The sequence below is a fragment of the Coregonus clupeaformis genome, chromosome 2 (assembly GCF_020615455.1).
Source record: "Coregonus clupeaformis isolate EN_2021a chromosome 2, ASM2061545v1, whole genome shotgun sequence".
Classification (NCBI taxonomy): Eukaryota; Metazoa; Chordata; class Actinopteri; order Salmoniformes; family Salmonidae; genus Coregonus; species Coregonus clupeaformis.
Genome location: NC_059193.1, coordinates 8,875,179 through 8,894,516, shown reverse-complemented (window position 1 = coordinate 8,894,516; position 19,338 = coordinate 8,875,179). Strand labels below are relative to the sequence as shown.

Below are 19,338 nucleotides of genomic sequence, written 5' to 3'. Positions count from 1 at the left end.
TATGGCAACTGCTCGGCATCTGATCGTAAGGCGCTACAGAGGGTAGTGCATACGGCCCAGTACATCACTGGGGCCAAGCTTCCTGCCATCCAGGACCTATATACTAGGCGGTGTCAGAGGAAAGCCGAAAACATTGTCCACGACTCCAGTCACCCAAGTCATAGACTGTACTCTCTGCTACCGCACGGCAAGCGGTACAGGAGCGCCAAGTCTAGGTCCAAAAGGCTCCTTAACAGCTTCTAACCCCAAGCCATAAGACTTCTGAACAATTCATCAAATGGCCACCCGGACTATTTACATTGACCCCCCCCTCTATGCATAGTCACTTTACCTCTACCTACATGTACAAATTACCTCGACTAACCTGTACCCACGCACATTGACTAACCTGTACCCCAGTATATAGCCTCGTTGTTGTTATTTTATTATGTTACTTTTTTTTATTTATTTTTTATTTTATTTTATCTAATAAATATTTTCTTAACTCTATTTCTTGAACTGCATTGTTGGTTAAGGACTTGTAAGTAAGCATTTCACTGTAAGGTCTACACCTGTTGTATTCGGCGCATGTGACAAATAAAAATTGATTTGATTTGATTCAGGACCTCAGACTGGGGCGAAGGTTGACCTTCCAACAGGACAACGACCCTAAGCACACAGCCGAGACAACGCAGGAGTGGCTTCAGGACAAGTCTCTGAATGTGTTTGAGTGGCCCAGCCAGAGCCCGGACGAACCCGATCAAACATCTCTGGAGAGACCTGAAAATAGCTGTGCAGCGACGCTCCCCATCCAACCTGACAGAACTTGAGAGGATCTGCAGAGAAGAATGGGAGGAACTCCCCAAATACAAGTGTGCCAAGCTTGTAGCGTCATACCCAATAAGACCCAAGGTTGTAATCGCTGCTAAATGTGCTTCAACAAAGTACTGAGTAAAGGGTCTGAATACTTATGTAAATGCTTATTTTTTTTTTATACATTTGCAAACATTTCTTAAAACCTGTTTTTGCTTTGTCATTATGGGGTATTGTGTGTAGATTGAGGAGCAGCGTAACAAAATGTGGAAAAAGTCAAGGGGTCTGAATACTTTCTGAATGCACTGTACATGCTAACATAGAGCTCTTACCAAGCGAATCCTCTGGAATGAGCCGAGAAAAGGAAGAGGTGGAAGTAGTGTGGCGGCAGCTATTTAAGGGGGTCAGCCGCAGCACTACCCGGTACAAGGGACTATTCAAAAATTCTTACTCTGAATGTATCCTGCCGAGCGGAAGGATACCATATTGGAGTAATCCAATATAGTGCTACATGAACACTCTTGACGCCACTTCGATACAGCTACGACCGGAAGTTACTTTTTCGTAGCAGATTAGGAGAATTTAAGCAGAAAGTTAGGAGAATTAGGTAAAGGTTAGGAAAAGCGTTGCGGTTAGGCTTAGCGAAAATGCACTCCTAACCTGCTACGAAAATATATTCTGCATCGAAGTGCCGTGGAAAGAGTGTCCCTTGAGTGTGTCATTTCAATCATAGAAATAATATAATTCATAGAATGGACCTATCCCTTCAGACCACTGCAATTTAGCTGGTACACCATTGAAATTGAATGGACATTTTTACTTCTAATTACTAGCAGAAAGATGGCCGCCGGTCCACCTACTGTCGAATGTCAACTTAAATTTGTTATTTTATTATTTTTTTTATTTCATCTTTATTTAACCAGGTAAACCAGTTGAGAACAAGTTCTCATTTACAACTGCGACCTGGCCAAGATAAAGCAAAGCAGTGCGATAAAAACAACAACACAGAGTTACATATGGGGTAAAACAAAACAAAGTCAAAAAATACAACAGAAATACATATATATACAGTGTGTGCAAATTTAGCAAGTTATGGAGGTAAGGCAATAAAATAGGCTATAGTGCAAAATAATTACAATTAGTATTAACACTGGAATGATAGATGTGCAAGAGATGATGTGCAAATAGAGATACTGGGGTACAAATGAGCAAAATAAATAACAATATAGGGATGAGGTAGTTGGGTGGGCTAATTTCAGATGGGCTGTGTACAGGTGCAGTGATCGGTAAGGTGCTCTGACAACTGATGCTTAAAGTTAGTGAGGGAGATAAGTGTCTCCAGCTTCAGAGATTTTTGCAATTTGTTCCAGTCATTGGCAGCAGAGAACTGGAAGGAATTGCGGCCAAAGGTGTTGGCTTTGGGGATGACCAGTGAGATATACCCGCTGGAGCGCAGACTACGGGTGGGTGTTGCTATGGTGACCAATGAGCTAAGATAAGGCGGGGATTTGCCTAGCAGTGATTTATAGATGGCCTGGAGCCAGTGGGTTTGGCGACGAATATGTAGTGAGGACCAGCCAACAAGAGCGTACAGGTCACAGTGGTGGGTATTATATGGGGCTTTGGAGACAAAACGGATGGCACTGTGATAGACTACATCCAATTTGCTGAGTAGAGTGTTGGAGGCTATTTTGTAAATGACATCGCCGAAGTCAAGGATCGGTAGGATAGTCAGTTTTACGAGGGCATGTTTGGCAGCATGAGTGAAGGAGGCTTTGTTGCGAAATAGGAAACCGATTCTAGATTTAACTTTGGATTGGAGATTCTTAATGTGAGTCTGGAAGGAGAGTTTACAGTCTAACCAGACACCTAGATATTTGTAGTTGTCCACATACTCTAGGTCAGACCCGTCGAGTGTAGTGATTCTAGTCGGGTGGGCGGGTGCAAGCAGCGTTCGGTTGAAGAGCATGCATTTAGTTTTACTAGTGTTTAAGAGCAGTTGGAGGCTACTGAAGGAGTGTTGTATGGAATTGAAGCTCGTTTTGGAGGTTTGTTAACACAGTGTCCAATGAAGGGCCAGATGTATACAAAATGGTGTCGTCTGCGTAGAGGTGGATCTGAGAGTCACCAGCAGCAAGAGCGACGTCATTGATATACACAGAGAAAAGAGTCGGCCCAAGAATTGAACCCTGTGGCACCCCCATAGAGAATGCCATAGGTCCAGACAACAGGCCCTCCGATTTGACACATTGAACTCTATCTGAGAAGTAGTTGGTGAACCAGGCGAGGCAGTCATTTGAGAAACCAAGGCTATTTAGTCTGCCAATAAGAATGCGGTGGTTGACAGAGTCGAAAGCCTTGGCCAGGTCAATGAAAACGGCTGCACAGTACTGTCTATTATCGATCGCGGTTATAATATCGTTTAGGACCTTGAGCGTGGCTGAAGTGCACCCATGACCAGCTCGAAACCGGATTGCATAGCGGAGAAGGTACGGTGGGATTCGAAATGGTCGGTGATCTGTTTGTTGACTTGGCTTTCAAAAAGCGTTTGAAAGGCAGGGCAGGATGGATATGGGTCTGTAACAGTTTGGATCTAGAGTGTCACCCCCTTTGAAGAGGGGGATGACCGCGGCAGCTTTCCAATCTCTGGGGATCTCAGACGTTACGAAAGAGAGGTTGAACAGGCTAGTAATAGGGGTTGCGACAATTTCGGCGGCTAGTTTTAGAAAGAAAGGGTCCAGATTGTCTAGCCCAGATGATTTGTAGGGGTCCAGATTTTGCAGCTCTTTTAGAACATCAGCTGTCTGGATTTGTGTGAAGGAGAAGCGGGGGGGGCATGGGCAAGTTGCAGCGGAGGGTGCAGAGCTGGTGGCCGGGGTAGTGGTAGCCAGGTGGAAAGCATGGCCAGCCGTAGCAAAATGCTTGTTGAAATTCTCGATTATTGTAGATTTATCGGTGGTGATAGTGTTTCCTAGCCTCAGTGCAGTGGGCAGCTGGGAGGAAGTGCTCTTATTTTCCATGGACTTTACAGTGTCCCAAAACTTTTTGGAGTTAGTGCTACATGATGCAAATTTCTGTTTGAAAAAGTTAGCCTTTGCTTTCCTAACTGCTTGTGTATATTGGTTCCTAACTTCCCTGAAAAGTTGCATATCGCGGGGGCTATTTGATGCTAATGCAGTACGCCACAGGATGCTTTTGTGCTGGTCAAGGGCAGTCAAGTCTGAGGAGAACCAGGGGCTATATCTGTTCTTAGTTCTGTATTTTTGAATGGGGCATGTCTATTTAAGATTGAGAGGAAATTACTTTTAAAGAACAACCAGGCATCCTCTACTGACGGAATGAGATCTATATCCATCCAGGATACCTGGGCCAGGTCAATTAGGGAAGGCCTGCTCGCTGAAGTGTTTTTGGGAGCGTTTGACAGTGATGAGGGTGGTCGTTTCACCGCGGACCCGTTACGGACGCAGGCAATAAGGCAGTGATCGCTGAGATCCTGGTTGAAGACAGCGGAGGTGTATTTAGAGGGTAAGTTAGTCAGGATGATATCTATGAGGGTACCCATGTTTACGGATTTAGGGTTGTACCTGGTAGGTTCGTTGATAATTTGTGTGAGATTGAGGGCATCTAGTTTAGATTGTAGGATGGCCGGGGTGTTAAGCATATCCCAATTTAGGTCACCAAGCAGTACGAACTCTGAGGATAGATGGGGGGCAATCAATTCACATATGGTGTCCAGGGCACAGCTGGGGGGCTGAGGGGGGTCTGTAGCAAGCGGCAACAGTGAGAGATTTATTTCTGGAAAGGTGGATTTTTAGAAGTAGAAGCTCAAACTGTTTGGGCACAGACCTGGATAGTATGATGGAGCTCTGCAGGCTATCTCTACAGTAGATTGCAACTCCACCCCCCTTTGGCAGTTCTATCTAGACGGAAAATGTTATAGTTGGGGATGGAAATTTCAGAATTTTTGGTGGCCTTCCTAAGCCAGGATTCAGACACTGCTAGAACATCAGGGTTGGCGGAGTGTGCTAACGCAGTGAATAACTCAAACTTAGGAAGGAGGCTTCTGATATTTATGTGCAGAAAACCAAGACTTTTACGGTTACAGAAGTCAACAAATGATAGCTCCTGGGGAGTAGGAGTGATACTGGGGGCTGCAGGGCCTGGGTTAGCCTCTACATCACCAGAGGAACAGAGGAGGACTAGAATAAGGATACGACTAAAGGCTTTAAGAACTGGTCTTCTAGTGCGTTGGGTACATAGAATAAAGGGGGGCAGTTCTCCGGGCGTTGTAGAAAAGATTCAGGGCATTATGTACAGAAAAGGATATGGAAGGATATGAGTACAGTTCAGGTAACCCTAAGCGTTGGGTAACAATGAAAGAGATAGCGTCATTGGAGGCACCGATTGAGCTGGTCTCGGCGTGTATAGGGGGTGGAACAAAGGAACTATATGAGGCAGTTTGAGAGGGACTAGGGGTTCTACAGTGAAATTGTATAATAAGAACTAACCCAAACTGTCACGGTTAACTAAGCCAGAACCCAGAAGCAGACCAGGACAAGGTACGTAGAGACAAAGGGTGAGTGTTTATTAATAGATTCCGAGTGAGGCTGAATAATCCAGGGAACAGAGCGGGTGGCGTGGATGGGTTGTTGAGGGTGCAGTGGTTGGTCCGGTACTGGCTCGGCAGCCGCCGACCATCAGGCAGAGGTTGGGTGAAGGTTCCGGGTGAGAGACTGCAGACAGAACAAAACGGAGGTCAGTACACAGCAAGTCAAAAAGGTGCAAAACAACAAAACTAACACTAATGGCTCAGAGACTGATACGCTGACAAACATACTGTTCATGGCTAACGATCCGGCAGGAACTGGATGTTGGGCCAGAGCCTAAGAAGGGTGATGATCAGGACCAGGTGTGCAGATTGCTGATGGGATGCAGGTGCGGAAAACAAGAGCGCTCCCGGAGCGTTCCCGAACCCTCGGGAAACTGGAGATTACGAACAGGAACACTAGTCACCAGACAGGACCCGACTCAGACAGCCGGGATCGTTACAGTACCCCCCTCCGACCAAACGCCACCGGGCGGACTCCCGGAGCGCCAGGATGGAGGCGGTAGAAGTCACTGATGAGTTCCGCATCTAGGACCTGTCGCCGCGGAATCCAACTCCTCTCTTCAGGGCCATACCCCTCCCAGTCCACGAGATACTGGAAACCCCGGCCCCGCCGTCTGGAATCCATGATGCGACGCACCGTGTAGGCAGGACCACCTCCGATCATCCGAGGAGGAGGAGGAGGAGGCGGAGGAGGCAACAGAGGACTGAGGAAGACAGGCTTGAGGCAGGAGACATGAAAGGTGGGATGGACTCTGAGCGTCCTCGGTAGTTTGAGTCGAACTGCCACTGGATTGATCACCTTCTCCACCACAAACGGACCAATGAACTTCGGTAACAACTTCCTAGACTCAGTCCGTAACGGAAGATCCCGTGTGGCCAACCAAACCCTATCTCCGATGGTATAGGTGGGAGCGGGGATCCGGCGACGATTCGCCTGGAGCTGATACCGGTCCGAAACTCTAAGGAGTGCCTTTCTGGCCCGATGCCAGGTCCGGTGGCAACGACGAATATGGGCCTGAACAGAAGGCACTGAGAGCTCCTTCTCCTGAGAAGGAAACAGGGGAGGTTGGTAGCCATACAGGCACTGGAAGGGAGACATCCCAGTGGCAGATGTAGGAAGAGTATTGTGGGCATACTCAACCCAAGGCAACTGAGAGACCCAGGAGGTGGGGTTGGAAGAGACCAGACAGCGTAGCGTTGATTCCATCTTCTGGTTGGCTCTCTCCGCCTGACCATTGGATTGGGGGTGAAAACCAGATGTGAGACTGACAGTAGCTCCAATGGCCAAACAGAAGGACTTCCAGACAGCAGAGGTAAACTGAGGGCCACGGTCGGAAACGATATCACTGGGCAAACCGTGGACCCTGAAACCCTCCCTAACCAGGATCTCGGACGTCTCCGAGGCAGAGGGAAGCTTGGCAATTGGCACAAAGTGGGCGAACTTGCTGAATCTGTCCACGATAGTCAGAACGACCGTGTTCCCCTCAGAAGCGGGCAACCCCGTGACGAAGTCCAGGGCCAGATGCGACCATGGGCGCCGGGGAATAGGAAGGGGGTGAAGTAGTCCAGAGCTGGGCCGATTGGTACTCTTATTCTGCGCACACACTGGACAGGCAGCAACAAAACCCCGAGTATCCTCGGCCATGGCAGGCCACCAAAAACGTCTGCGAAGAAACGCCATAGTCCGAGCCACGCCAGGGTGACAAGCCATCTTGCTGGCGTGGAACCATTTGAGGACAGCAGGACGAACCGACTCAGGCACAAACAACCGACCGGGTGGACCGTTACCGGGACCGGGCTGAGTCCGAAGGGCCGCCAGCACCTCCTCCTCAATCTTCCACATAACTGCTCCCACGACGCAGTTCCGGGGGAGAATTGTCTCGGTCTTGGACCCACTCTCCTCCGTCTTGGAGAACATCCGGGACAAGGCGTCCGCCTTGCCGTTCTTAGATCCAGGTCGGAACGTCAGGAAAAACTTGAATCGTCCGAAAAACAACGCCCACCTGGCCTGACGGGGAGTTGAGACGTTTAGCCGATTGCACGTAAGCAAGATTCTTGTGGTCAGTCCAGACAATAAACGGTTGCTCCGCCCCCTCCAACCAGTGGCGCCACTCCTCCAAGGCAAGTTTCACCGCGAGAAGCTCCCGGTTACCCACATCGTAATTCCTCTCCGCAGGCGAAAGGCGACGAGTAGTAGGCGCAGGGATGGAGTTTACTGTCCGTGGAGCATCGCTGCGACAGGATGGCGCCAACTCCCACATCAGACGCGTCCACTTCAACGACGAACTGACGGGCCGTGTCCGGTTGAGAGAGAATCGGTGCGTTGGTGAATCGCCTCTTCAAATCCATAAACGCACGATCCGCCTCCGGATTCCACTTGAAGGTCCTGATACTGGAAGTCAAGGCAGTTAATGGAGCGGCCACACGGCTGTAATCCCGGATGAATCTGCGGTAGAAATTCGCAAACCCCAAAAATCTCTGGAGCTGCAATCTCGTACCGGGCTGGGCCCATTCCAGAACCGCTCTAACCTTCTCCTGGTCCATCCTAATCTCTCCCCTGGAGATGATGTACCCGAGAAAGGATGTCGTGTGGGCGTGAAACTCGCACTTCTCGGCCTTCACGAACAGGCGATTCTCCAACAATCGCTGCAGAACCTGCCGGACATGCTGGACGTGGTCGGAAGGTTCCTTCGAGAAGATCAGAATGTCATCCAGGTAAACAAACACAAAGAGACCGATCATATCTCTCAGGACGTCGTTCACCATACTCTGGAATACCGCTGGAGCATTGGTCAGTCCAAACGGCATCACCTGATACTCGAAGTGACCCATCGGTGTATTGAAACCCGTCAACCACTCGTCCCCCTCTCTGATCCGGACCAGGTGATACGCATTGCGTAGGTCTAGCTTGGTGAACACCGTAGCACCCTGTAAGGAGTCGAAGGCAGAACTCATCAAGGGCAGGGGATACTTGTTCTTGACCGTGATGTCATTCAACCCCGATAATCAATACACGGTCGAAGAGAGCCATCCTTCTTACCCACAAAGAAGAATCCTGCCCCCAGGGGTGATGACGAGGGACCGAACGAGACCAGCAGCTAGGGACTCCTTGATGTAGGTCTCCAACGCCTCACGTTCAGGTCGGGAGATACTGTATAACCTTCCCTTGGGGTAGACAGCTCCAGGGACCAGGTTGATGGCACAATCATATGGTCGGTGGGGAGGGAGTGACAGAGCCTTCTGCTTACTGAAAACTTCCCCCAAATCGTGATATGTCTCGGGAACCAGGGACAAATCTAGGGGTTTAGCCTCAATCACCTGACTGGGAACCGAATGGGGGCAGGCAGTCTTGAGACAGTTAGCATGACAATCAAGGCTCCAACTCGTTACCTTGCCCGTCACCCAATCGAACGTGGGATTGTGTTCCTTCAGCCAGGGGTATCCAAGGACCAGAGGAACATGGGAAGACGGCAGAATGAAGAATGAAATCATCTCAGAATGATTCCCCGACAACCGCATCTTAACCGGTTCAGTCCTCATCGTGATACGTGCCAGACTACTGCCGTTCAGAGTGGTCGCTTCAATGGCTTCCGGCAATTGCTCCTTGGAAAGCCCCAGCTGTTCCACCAACTCGGCATCAAGAAAGCTTCCATCGGCACCTGAATCGATAAAAGCGTTAAGCGCTAAGCTCTGATTCCTGTTCACAAGGGTAGCCGGGAAACGGGGTCTGACAGAGGTACTGAGAGGTTGAAACTGGCTCGCTAAAAGTCCTCCCAACTTTAGCGAGCCGGGCAGTTTGACGACCGCCGGGAACAAGTGGAGATGTAATGTCCCGAGCTACCACAGTAGAGGCAGCAGTTGGTCTTACGTCTATGTTGACGCTCCTCCTTGGTTAACCCGTGCCGCCCCACTTGCATGGGTTCAGAATCGGGAGAGAGGACCTCTCCACTAATCCATTGTGGTGGAGAATGATCGACGTGTTCTGGTCCACCACCCGACCCGACTGGGAACTGAGAAGCTGATCGATTGGACGGACCCCATTGCTTCTCCCTCCTTCGCTCTCGGACTCGATTATCCACCCGAATAGACAAAGCTACCAAGCTGTCCAGGTCACTAGGCTCCGGATAGGAGATCAACTCATCCTTGAGCTGCTCCGACAGACCCTGGTAAAAGGCCGCTTGCAGAGACTCCTCGTTCCACCCACTCTCCACAGCCAACGTCTTGAACTCGATCACGAAGTCGGCCACGCTGCGGAGTTCCTTGGCGAAGCGAAAACAGGCGCCTAGCTGCGTCCCTCCCTCGGACGGAATGGTCGAAGAGCTTCCTCATCTCGGCCGTGAACCCCTGGTATGAAGCCATGCAGGGATCCTGTCGTTCCCAAACGGCTGAAGCCCACTCCAGCGCTCGACCACGCAGCAACTCAATCACAAAGGCTATCCTAGCCTTGTCTGTGGCATAAGAGTAGGGCTGTAGATCGAACACTAGTCCACACTGCATAAGGAAGGAACGGCATCTTCCCAGCTCCCCCTCATATTTATCCGGCGTCGGAACCTTGGGCTCACGGATGGACACAGCTTCAGAAGCGGCAGGCGAGATGGGTGAAACCGGTAGTGGATCCTCCACCGGACACTTGCGTTGGTTCTGGACCTCCGTCAGACCGGTAGAAAGGTTCCGAACTGACAACGCGATCTCCTGTAGTACCGTGCTATGATGGCCCAACATCTTCTCCTGCTGGGTAATAGCATGGCGAACAGAGTCCAGGTCCGCTGGGTTCATTACTGGCCGGATCGTTCTGTCACGGTTAACTAAGCCAGAACCCAGAAGCAGACCAGGACAAGGTACGTAGAGACAAAGGGTGAGTGTTTATTAATAGATTCCGAGTGAGGCTGAATAATCCAGGGAACAGAGCGGGTGGCGTGGATGGGTTGTTGAGGGTGCAGTGGTTGGTCCGGTACTGGCTCGGCAGCCGCCGACCATCAGGCAGAGGTTGGGTGAAGGTTCGGGTGAGAGACTGCAGACAGAACAAAACGGAGGTCAGTACACAGCAAGTCAAAAAGGTGCAAAACAACAAAACTAACACTAATGGCTCAGAGACTGATACGCTGACAAACATACTGTTCATGGCTAACGATCCGGCAGGAACTGGATGTTGGGCCAGAGCCTAAGAAGGGTGATGATCAGGACCAGGTGTGCAGATTGCTGATGGGATGCAGGTGCGGAAAACAAGAGCGCTCCCCGGAGCGTTCCCGAACCCTCGGGAAACTGGAGATTACGAACAGGAACACTAGTCACCAGACAGGACCCGACTCAGACAGCCGGGATCGTTACACAAACAGCAATAGGCAAGGCATAATTGACATGGGAGAGAGGCATAAAGCAGTCACAGGTGTTATTAGAGAGAGCTAAGACAACAACTGGAAATAGCGATAACGTTTGGGCTATGACTAAACAGAATAAACAGGACAGGGTACCGTGTAAAGGAACAGTCCAGCAGGCATCAGCTGTGCAGCTGAGTGATCATAAGGTCCAGTGAACAGCAATATGTGAGTCCGAGAGCAGTTCAAATTGGTGCTTCAGCACAGCTAGCAGGGAGCACAGTTGTAGTTTGCGTGTGCTAGCGGGCCGGGGCTGGCAGATGGATCTTCGTGGTCGTCGCAACTGGAAGCCTGATGAAACCACATCAGACTATTTCGTCGGCAAACCAGTCGTGTTGGATCGGCGGGGCTCAGTGTCAACACTAGGAGGTCCCGTCCGGTTGACAGAGAGGTAGATAGCCGGGAGATGGGCCTGAGGCTAGCTCAGGGCTAACTGGTGCTTGCTATAGGGCAATGGTAAATCAGCCACAACAGGTTGCAGCTAGCTAGCTGGTTGTGATGATCCGGCGCTAGGGTCCAGTGATTCCGGCAGAAAGTCCAATAAGCTCTGGGTCGATAGCATGCTGGGTCGATAGCACGCTGTGCAGACTGGCCGACGAATTGTCCAGGCTAGAGCTAGAGCTGGCTGGTGGATAGTGTAGGCCACGGACAGTGGGGAAGACGCTAACGGTGACTAATAACAGGTAGCCATTTAGTTGCGGCTACACTAGTATCAGCTTACGGTTCTTGATGAAAGTTATAAAGAAATAATAGAATCCTTTCCACGTTGGGTGAGGCGGGTTGCAGGAAAGTATATTTAGTTAAAGAATGAAAAGTAAAAATTGAGAGATATATACAAAATAGACAAAAAAAACTAGAAACGGGATATTTACACAGGACGATGAAATAAAAGCGACCGCACTGCTACGCCATCTTGGATCTTGGATCAAATGGTATTGTCTGTTCTATTATATCAATCTAAACCGTTATTTTCCAGTGATGAAGACATGGATGTCAGATGGTATGGTGGGGTATGCAAAATAGGTCAACTTTGAGCACCTTTATCTCTTGAATGTTTTGGCATTGAGGTCCAAAGAGTCACTTACTGAGCTCTTGTACAATGGGCAAATATGTTTGGAAGGTTTTGTTCAAATCCAAAGGGATGCTTTCAAAAAGGGATTGAATTCAAATGGATTTACCCCATACACATGTTGTACTGTTTTGGCTTGGCTGTGCTGAATTACCTATGACCTGCCACTGGGTGTAGGAACTGTCCTATGAGGAACAGGCTGATCAGCACTAAGGACAGAGGGAAACCCATTAGCTTCCTGACAACAACAATATGAGGATTTCAAAGCGCTGTGGCTCCAACAGGTACGTATTATTAGCTGATTCACCCTATTTATTAATAACCGGTAGCTATATGAAGACACTTGATATTGAAACCCTGTTTTACAGAGTTCCAACTGCGTGCCTGATCACTCATTCAGTTGTTACTCAGTTATTATTAGGCAACTCTGTGTGCTTGCATGTACCTGTGTCAGGAATGAGCTCATGGTCATTTTATCATGCAGCCACAAATTTGTTTAGAAATTATAGCTTAATTTCCCTACCTGGCTCAGAAGAACACTGTAAATAACTTGTCCTAGAGGCATTATGTCATGTATGATATTATATATAAAGAAGCATTGTACTTGATGGACAAAGTAACAGTGAACATATTGTTCTTGCAGACGTTTCTTGGTGCCCTTGATGGTACTTGGGTTAATGATCTCACTGGCAGTTGTAACCCTTCATTGGTTTGATACTGACTCACAGATGCCTTTGGCATGCCACGTGGATCCCAACCACCGAAAGGTAAGGCCCTTAATCTATGTTTTAACCATTCTGCATTGCCTTTAAATTTTATTAAAGGGGCAATCTGTAGTTAAAATAATAACAACACTGAGGGATGGGGCTGGAGAAATGTAACCACTCTCAAATTCATAGGCAGGCTATGGTTGCAAGGACTAACCAAAATTATAGTTTTAACCATGTTTTGAGGCTATACAGTGTTTGTTTACAATTACATTGTTTACAAACAATGGAGTAAAACAAGCTTATATTTAGTGTTCTGATGGGGTGTATAGTTAAGTTGAACTAGCTCATGAGGCATTGATAAGTTATATTCTTCAATAATCATTGGGTCGATATCATGAATTGAAAAGTCCAAAAATGGATTTACCAATTGCAGATAGCCCCTTTTTAATGTGTTTCTTTTTAGTGGTGCATTTGATACAATTATGTGATCTTTCCAGCTTGTGCACTCTTTTGTACGGGACATTCTTTCAAACAAGTGCAGACCAGCCTTTGCCAGAAAGGGAGTGGAAGCAAGGCTCCAGATCTCTAGTCATGTGACTGATCCTTTCCTGTGGCGGGACACACCGCTGACTCCAGAAATGTTCATATACCCCCCACCATTCGGGTTCCGTGGCATGCGTGGCAAACTGAAGGATGTCCTCAACCTCCTCCCTGCTCCATCAGAGCAGCTGAAGAAGGAGTGCAGACGCTGTGTGGTCATGGGAAATGGAGGAATCCTCCGTGGCCTGGAGCTTGGCACCCTGCTTGACCAGTTTGATGTTGTCATTAGGTGAGAATACAGTCCCGTGTAGCTCAGTTGGTAGAGCATGGCGTTTGCAACGCCAGGGTTGTGGGTTCGTTTCCCACGGGGGAACCAGTATGAAAAAAATATGTATGCACTCACTAACTGTAAGTCGCTCTGGATAAGAGCGTCTGCTAAATGACTAAAATGTAAAATACCTGCTTTGTGCAACTGGATTTTCAAATGGCTCTTCTCTAGACCAGGCAGTGGATTCACCTTTGACCAGCAATGTTTTGTTAATCAAGATTAAGATCACTTTATTGGTCAATTGCATACAAGATCTAACCATCATTTGACTTCTGCTTTTAACCCAACCCCTCCATAAGACACACATACAGTACACACACACATACAGTTGAAGTCGGAAGTTTATATACACTTAGGTTGGAGTCATTAAAACTCGTTTTTCAACTACTCCACACATTTATTGTTAACAAACTATAGTTTTGGCAAGTCGGTTAGGACATTTACTTTGTGCATGACACAAGTACATTTTCCAACAATTGTTTACAGACAGATTATTTCACTTAAAATTCACTGTATCACAATTCCAGTGGGTCAGAAGTTTACATACACTAAGTTGACTGTGCCTTTAAACAGCTTGGAAAATTCCACAAAATGATGTCATGGCTTTAGAAGCTTCTGATAGGCTAATTGACATCATTTGAGTCAATTGGAGGTGTACCTGTGGATGTATTTCAAGGCCTACCTTCAAACTCAGTGCCTCTTTGATTGACATCATGGGAAAATCAAAAGAAATCAGCCAAGACCTCAAAAAAATAATTGTAGACCTCCACCAGTCTGGTTCATCCTTGGGAGCAATTTCCAAACGCCTGAAGGTACCACGTTCATCTGTACAAACAATAGTACGCAAGTATAAACACCATGGGACCACGCAGCCGTCATCCTGCTAAGGAAGGAGACGCGTTCTGTCTCATAGAGATAAACGTACTTTGGTGCGAAAAGTGCAAATCAATCCCAGAACAACAGCAAAGGACCTTGTGAAGATGCTGGAGGAAACAGGTACAAAATGATCTATATCCACAGTAAAACTAGTCCTATATCGACATAACCTGAAAGGCCGCTCAGCAAGGAAGAAGCCACTGCTCCAAAACCGCCATAAAAAAGCCAGACTACGGTTTGCAACTGCACATGGGGACAAAGATCGTACTTTTTGGAGAAATGTCCTCTGGTCTGATGAAACAAAAATAGAACTGTTTGGCCATAATGACCATCGTTATGTTTGGAGGAAAAAGGGGAAAGCTTGCAAGCCGAAGAACACCATCCCGACCGTGAAGCACGGGGGTGGCAGCATCGTGCTGTGGGACTGTTCACTCTATTAAATGTAAATGTAAATGTGGGGTGCTTTGCTGCAGGAGGGACTGGTGCACTTAACAAAATAGATGGCATCATGAGGAAGGAAAATTATGTGGATATATTGAAGCAACATCTCAAGACATCAGTCAGGAAGTTAAAGCTTGGTCGCAAATGGGTCTTCCAAATGGACAATGACCCCAAGCATACTTCCAAAGTTGTGGCAAAATGGCTTAAGGACAACAAAGTCAAGGTATTGGAGTGGCCATCACAAAGCCCTGACCTCAATCCTATATAAAATGTGTGGGCAGAACTGAAAAAACATGTGCGAGCAAGGAGGCCTACAAACCTGACTCAGTTACACCAGCTCTGTCAGAAGGAATGGGCCAAAATTCACCCAACTTATTGTGGGGGGCTTGTGGATGGCTACCTGAAACGTTTGACCCAAGTTAAACAACTTAAAGGCAATGCTACCAAATACTAATTGAGTGTATGTAAACTTCTGACCCACTGGGAATGTGATGAAAGAAATAAAAGCTGAAATAAAGTGGTGATCCTAACTGACCTAAGACAGGGAATTTTTACTAGGAATAAATGTCAGGAATTGTGAAAAACAGAGTTTAAATGTATTTGGCTAAGGTGTATGTAAACTTCCGACTTCAACTGTATACAGGCTTTGGAGAGGTGCGGGGGGCTGCCACACTGGGCAACCGGGGAGCAGTTGTTGTGGGGGGTTAAGTTCTTTGCTCAAGGGCACAACGGCAGGCAATGGCATCTAGGATTTGATACCAGCAACCCTCAGGTTGCCAGCTCACTTCCCGGCAGATTTTCCCCTTCTGACCCGGGATTCGAACTGGAAACCCTCCGGTTGCTGGCTCGCTTCTCTAACCGTTAGGTTACCTGCCGCCCCCTGCCGCTTATCAACACGATGAGACTTTTCTGTGGAACAGAAGTCATCACTATAATAATATCATTTCTAAGTGAGAAGGGTAGAACTTCTATAGTATATACTTGTAAGAGATTGCTGATTCATCCAAAGAGTGAATGATTACATGAGTGGACCTCTGTCACAATGTTGACATTCTGTTCACTGCTCCACAGGCTAAATAGTGGTCCTTTGAGGAACTACAGTAAAGATGTGGGGAACCGGACCTCCATCCGGATGAGCTACCCAGAGGGAAGCCCCAAGGTCTGGGAGGATGTGGACCCTGAGCTGCAGTTTGTGGCGGTGGTCTACAAGGCTGTAGACTTCAAGTGGATCAGAGCAATGATCAACAGACAAAGAGTTGTAAGTTGCAAAGCCCACCACCGGAAACATTAACAAAATATGAATTTAAAGACACAGAATGAAATCTGGTAATGTTTAGGCCTAGTTGTTGAATTTTTAATAAGGAGCACAGACATGGCTGAGCGATTTGAAATGCAAATTCAGACCCTGCCTACTCCTTTACCTAACATCAGATTTGTTTTTATTTCAGTCACTTTGGGACTGGCTGTTTTTCTGGCAGAAGGTGCCAGAGGAGATTCCAGTAGACTTATCAAAGTTCCGTGTGTTGAATCTGGAGATCATCAGGCAGATGGCGATGGATCTGTTGGCCTTCCCCTCCCCACAGTCACGCCTCTGGGGCTGGGACCAGGTCAGACAACCTTTCACCAGTTACACCATTACACAGAAGACTTACAAAACATTTTCATACCCTAACTAACCTGAAATAAATGGAACAAAATGAAAAGGCTTGACGTATAGGCATAATGGGGCTGTTTTGGAAGAGGTCTCTACTAGTCGGATATTCTATGCACATAATCATCCCAGTTGGTAGAATGTTTATCTTGCCAGGGGATGGCAGACTCTATTGACTGTTCACATTGTGGGCATAAAAAAATGTGTCTATACCTTTTCTGTAAACTGATTGCTGCTGGCTGCTAGCACAACAATCTTTACCTGGAACACCTGTTTCTTTGGCCCAAGAGAAGACTGTTCCTGTTTTCAAATACATTTTGTATTCACGGTTCTCTATACCTTGTTGACATTGTTTGCTCTCCTCTTTGTGCAGAACGTGCCCACCATGGGCATCTCAGCCCTCAACCTGGCCACCTACCTGTGTGACGAGGTCAGCCTAGCAGGCTTTGGCTACAACCTCAGCCAGAAGGAGATGCCATTGCATTACTATGACAATATACCCATGACAGCTATGCTGGAGCAGAACATGCACAACGTGGCCCGTGAGAGGGCTCTCCTCCAGAGCCTGGTGAGGGAAGGGACTGTATCAGACCTTACAGGGGGCCTTCACTGCACTTTCTGCCCCAGCTGAAAGAGACTGTTTGTGGCCTGCAGCGTAGCTAGCTGCACACCAACGATCTACCTTCCCACTGGCTTATCATTCCAATACTTTTCACCCTGAGAACAGCGTTCTGATTTAATTCCATGGAATTCAAAAAGTTGATTGAGTCTATGAATCTGGGGACTTGACTGCAAACTCTATGTCCTAGTGCATGCCAGCATGTTGAATCTGCATGGACTAGATGTGTCCAACATGATGGGGAACAGTGAAGCTGTGCACTTCTCCCCTGCTCAGCTGAAAACTACAGGCCTGAAGCAGTACTAGTACAGCTTTTACAAATCCCTCTGTAATGAGAGTATTATCGCTGCTAAACTTAAATATGTTTTTTGTATTTATTAAGAGCTAATTAATCATTACTAATAAGATCTTAGCATAAAGTTAATGCTAAAAAGTGTAAAAACATTTCCATAAATATTGTGAAGTATGAATTAACACTACCTTTGTTATTTTTTTATGGTTTCGATTTTAAGTTGAATGTACAGTTTGTCCACGAGATGTCTGAACTTGGTTGTGTTTTTAAATTTTTCTAATGTAATCATTAGATTCGTTTTTATTATAATAATCACTTTCACTGATTCCTTCCAAACCACTCATTGTTGAATTTGTGATTTCCAACTTGTGTAATGTTTATGTCCAATGGCCGATGAGCACCGATATGTTTTATCTATAATTTCTTCATTATTTCTCTTCAAATGACAAGGATTAAAAAGGATTTGCCAGTAGATTGTCGACTTGATTCATGATGATGACTGCTAGCTAAGATTTCGAAAGTATGTTGTTGACATGATCAGTCCAAGCAAAGCTACTGTTGATATAATGTGATTTGACTTCATTTTCTGTGGCCAATGACCTTGAGCCTTCATGGGTGGGCACTTCTAATTTAACTCTCTGGCATCACCCAAGGGGCTTGAATTTTCGAGCTCTACCCTTAGACTTGGCGGTGACGTACTGTCCCCACGAGTGACAGAACACTGAGCTAATCATGGCGCAACTAGAGAACATTACCAACACCTACTCTCCGTATTTTCCACTGGCTGCCCCACCACCACAGAAGGCACTGAGCTAGGCTGAAACACCTGCATTTTGTAGCTGCCTTACTCAAGAAAGCAAAAAAGAGACAATTTTTGAATGGGTTTTATTAACTCAATTATTATTATTATTATTTACATTGTTTGCAAACTGATATGTGACACGTATTAATGACAAAATAACATGCAAAACAGGCAAGCTAAAAATGTGGGGCTCAAAACAGGTGGGGCTCTGCCCCATCTGCCCTGAATGACGGGTCGCCACTGATAATAATATATGTTCTATGTGCTTGACTTGGACTGAGATAGGAGCCGGTACTGTTTATATATAGGTGCAGGAGCTCCACAATACTTTTCAAGCTACTATTCTATAAGAGGAACATGCGCTCAAGCAGTGGAACATTTGAGGTGCCGGCACTCAGCTCCGGTGAGCTCCTGCCCAAATCAAGCACTTTTTGTTCTGTGGTTACAACATGATTTTGCTTGATACATTTATTTAAAATTGATTGTTTTGTTTTTTAATGTCACCATAATTGGCCTGGTTGTTAGTAAAGAAAAAAGATTTGGACTTACAGTATGAATGACTGACGTTTTATTTTCGTGTCAAATCGCCAGTTGGCAACCAATCCCTTACAGGATTAATTGACACATAAACAAACATTACGATAATTCAGTAATAATTATTCCGGTGTTCTGTGCAGTGTGCACCGCATAAAGAGTGAAAAAGAAATCAATACATAATAGTAAATAAGGTTATCCAAGCTATAATTGTATCCCTAAAGCAGGAAAAATAATACTCAACCCAGTCTGGCACCAAGAGAAGATTCAAGTGGGAGACAGGCCTACACACAACCTATATACATATGTGCCATTTGCTATATAGGAGCTAAATATTTGTATAATTTTTAATTGTAGGTCGCCGTTTTTCATTTATTCCAGGCTTTATCTAAAAATTCTGCAAACAGAAATACACAATGGACAGTTTCTCCTCATGGCTCAGCCACATAATATCAGGGTATATCTGGTGTGCTTTCTGGAATAAGGACAAGCGTATATCGTGGTAGAAAGGGCCATAGAGGATCAAATTAATTGAATTCTCCATTTCATCGAGGTCACAATAGTTACATAGTCTTTCCTCTTCCATTTCACCACAAAACTGACCTGTTTCAAAACGCAGGGTCAATATCCCTGATCTTACCTGTGCACATAGCGATCTCTTGCTTATACAGTGGGGAAAGAAAGTATTTAGTCAGCCACC

The 19,338-nt window shown here is 46.7% G+C and overlaps 1 protein-coding gene across 1 annotated transcript in view; it reads left to right on the top strand.

Moving 5' to 3' along the window:
* Positions 1–17,696, top strand: part of st3gal5 (ST3 beta-galactoside alpha-2,3-sialyltransferase 5) — a 32,546-nt gene extending 14,850 nt beyond the window's left edge. Inside the window, exons 2-7 of the mRNA XM_041903649.1 lie at positions 12,023–12,129; positions 12,489–12,612; positions 13,053–13,384; positions 15,812–15,998; positions 16,189–16,347; positions 16,765–17,696. Coding sequence (XP_041759583.1) covers positions 12,098–12,129; positions 12,489–12,612; positions 13,053–13,384; positions 15,812–15,998; positions 16,189–16,347; positions 16,765–17,022 — 1,092 coding nt within the window. The 5' untranslated portion in view covers positions 12,023–12,097 and the 3' untranslated portion in view covers positions 17,023–17,696. The remainder of the gene's footprint in view (positions 1–12,022; positions 12,130–12,488; positions 12,613–13,052; positions 13,385–15,811; positions 15,999–16,188; positions 16,348–16,764) is intronic.
* Positions 17,697–19,338: the final 1,642 nt, after the last annotated feature.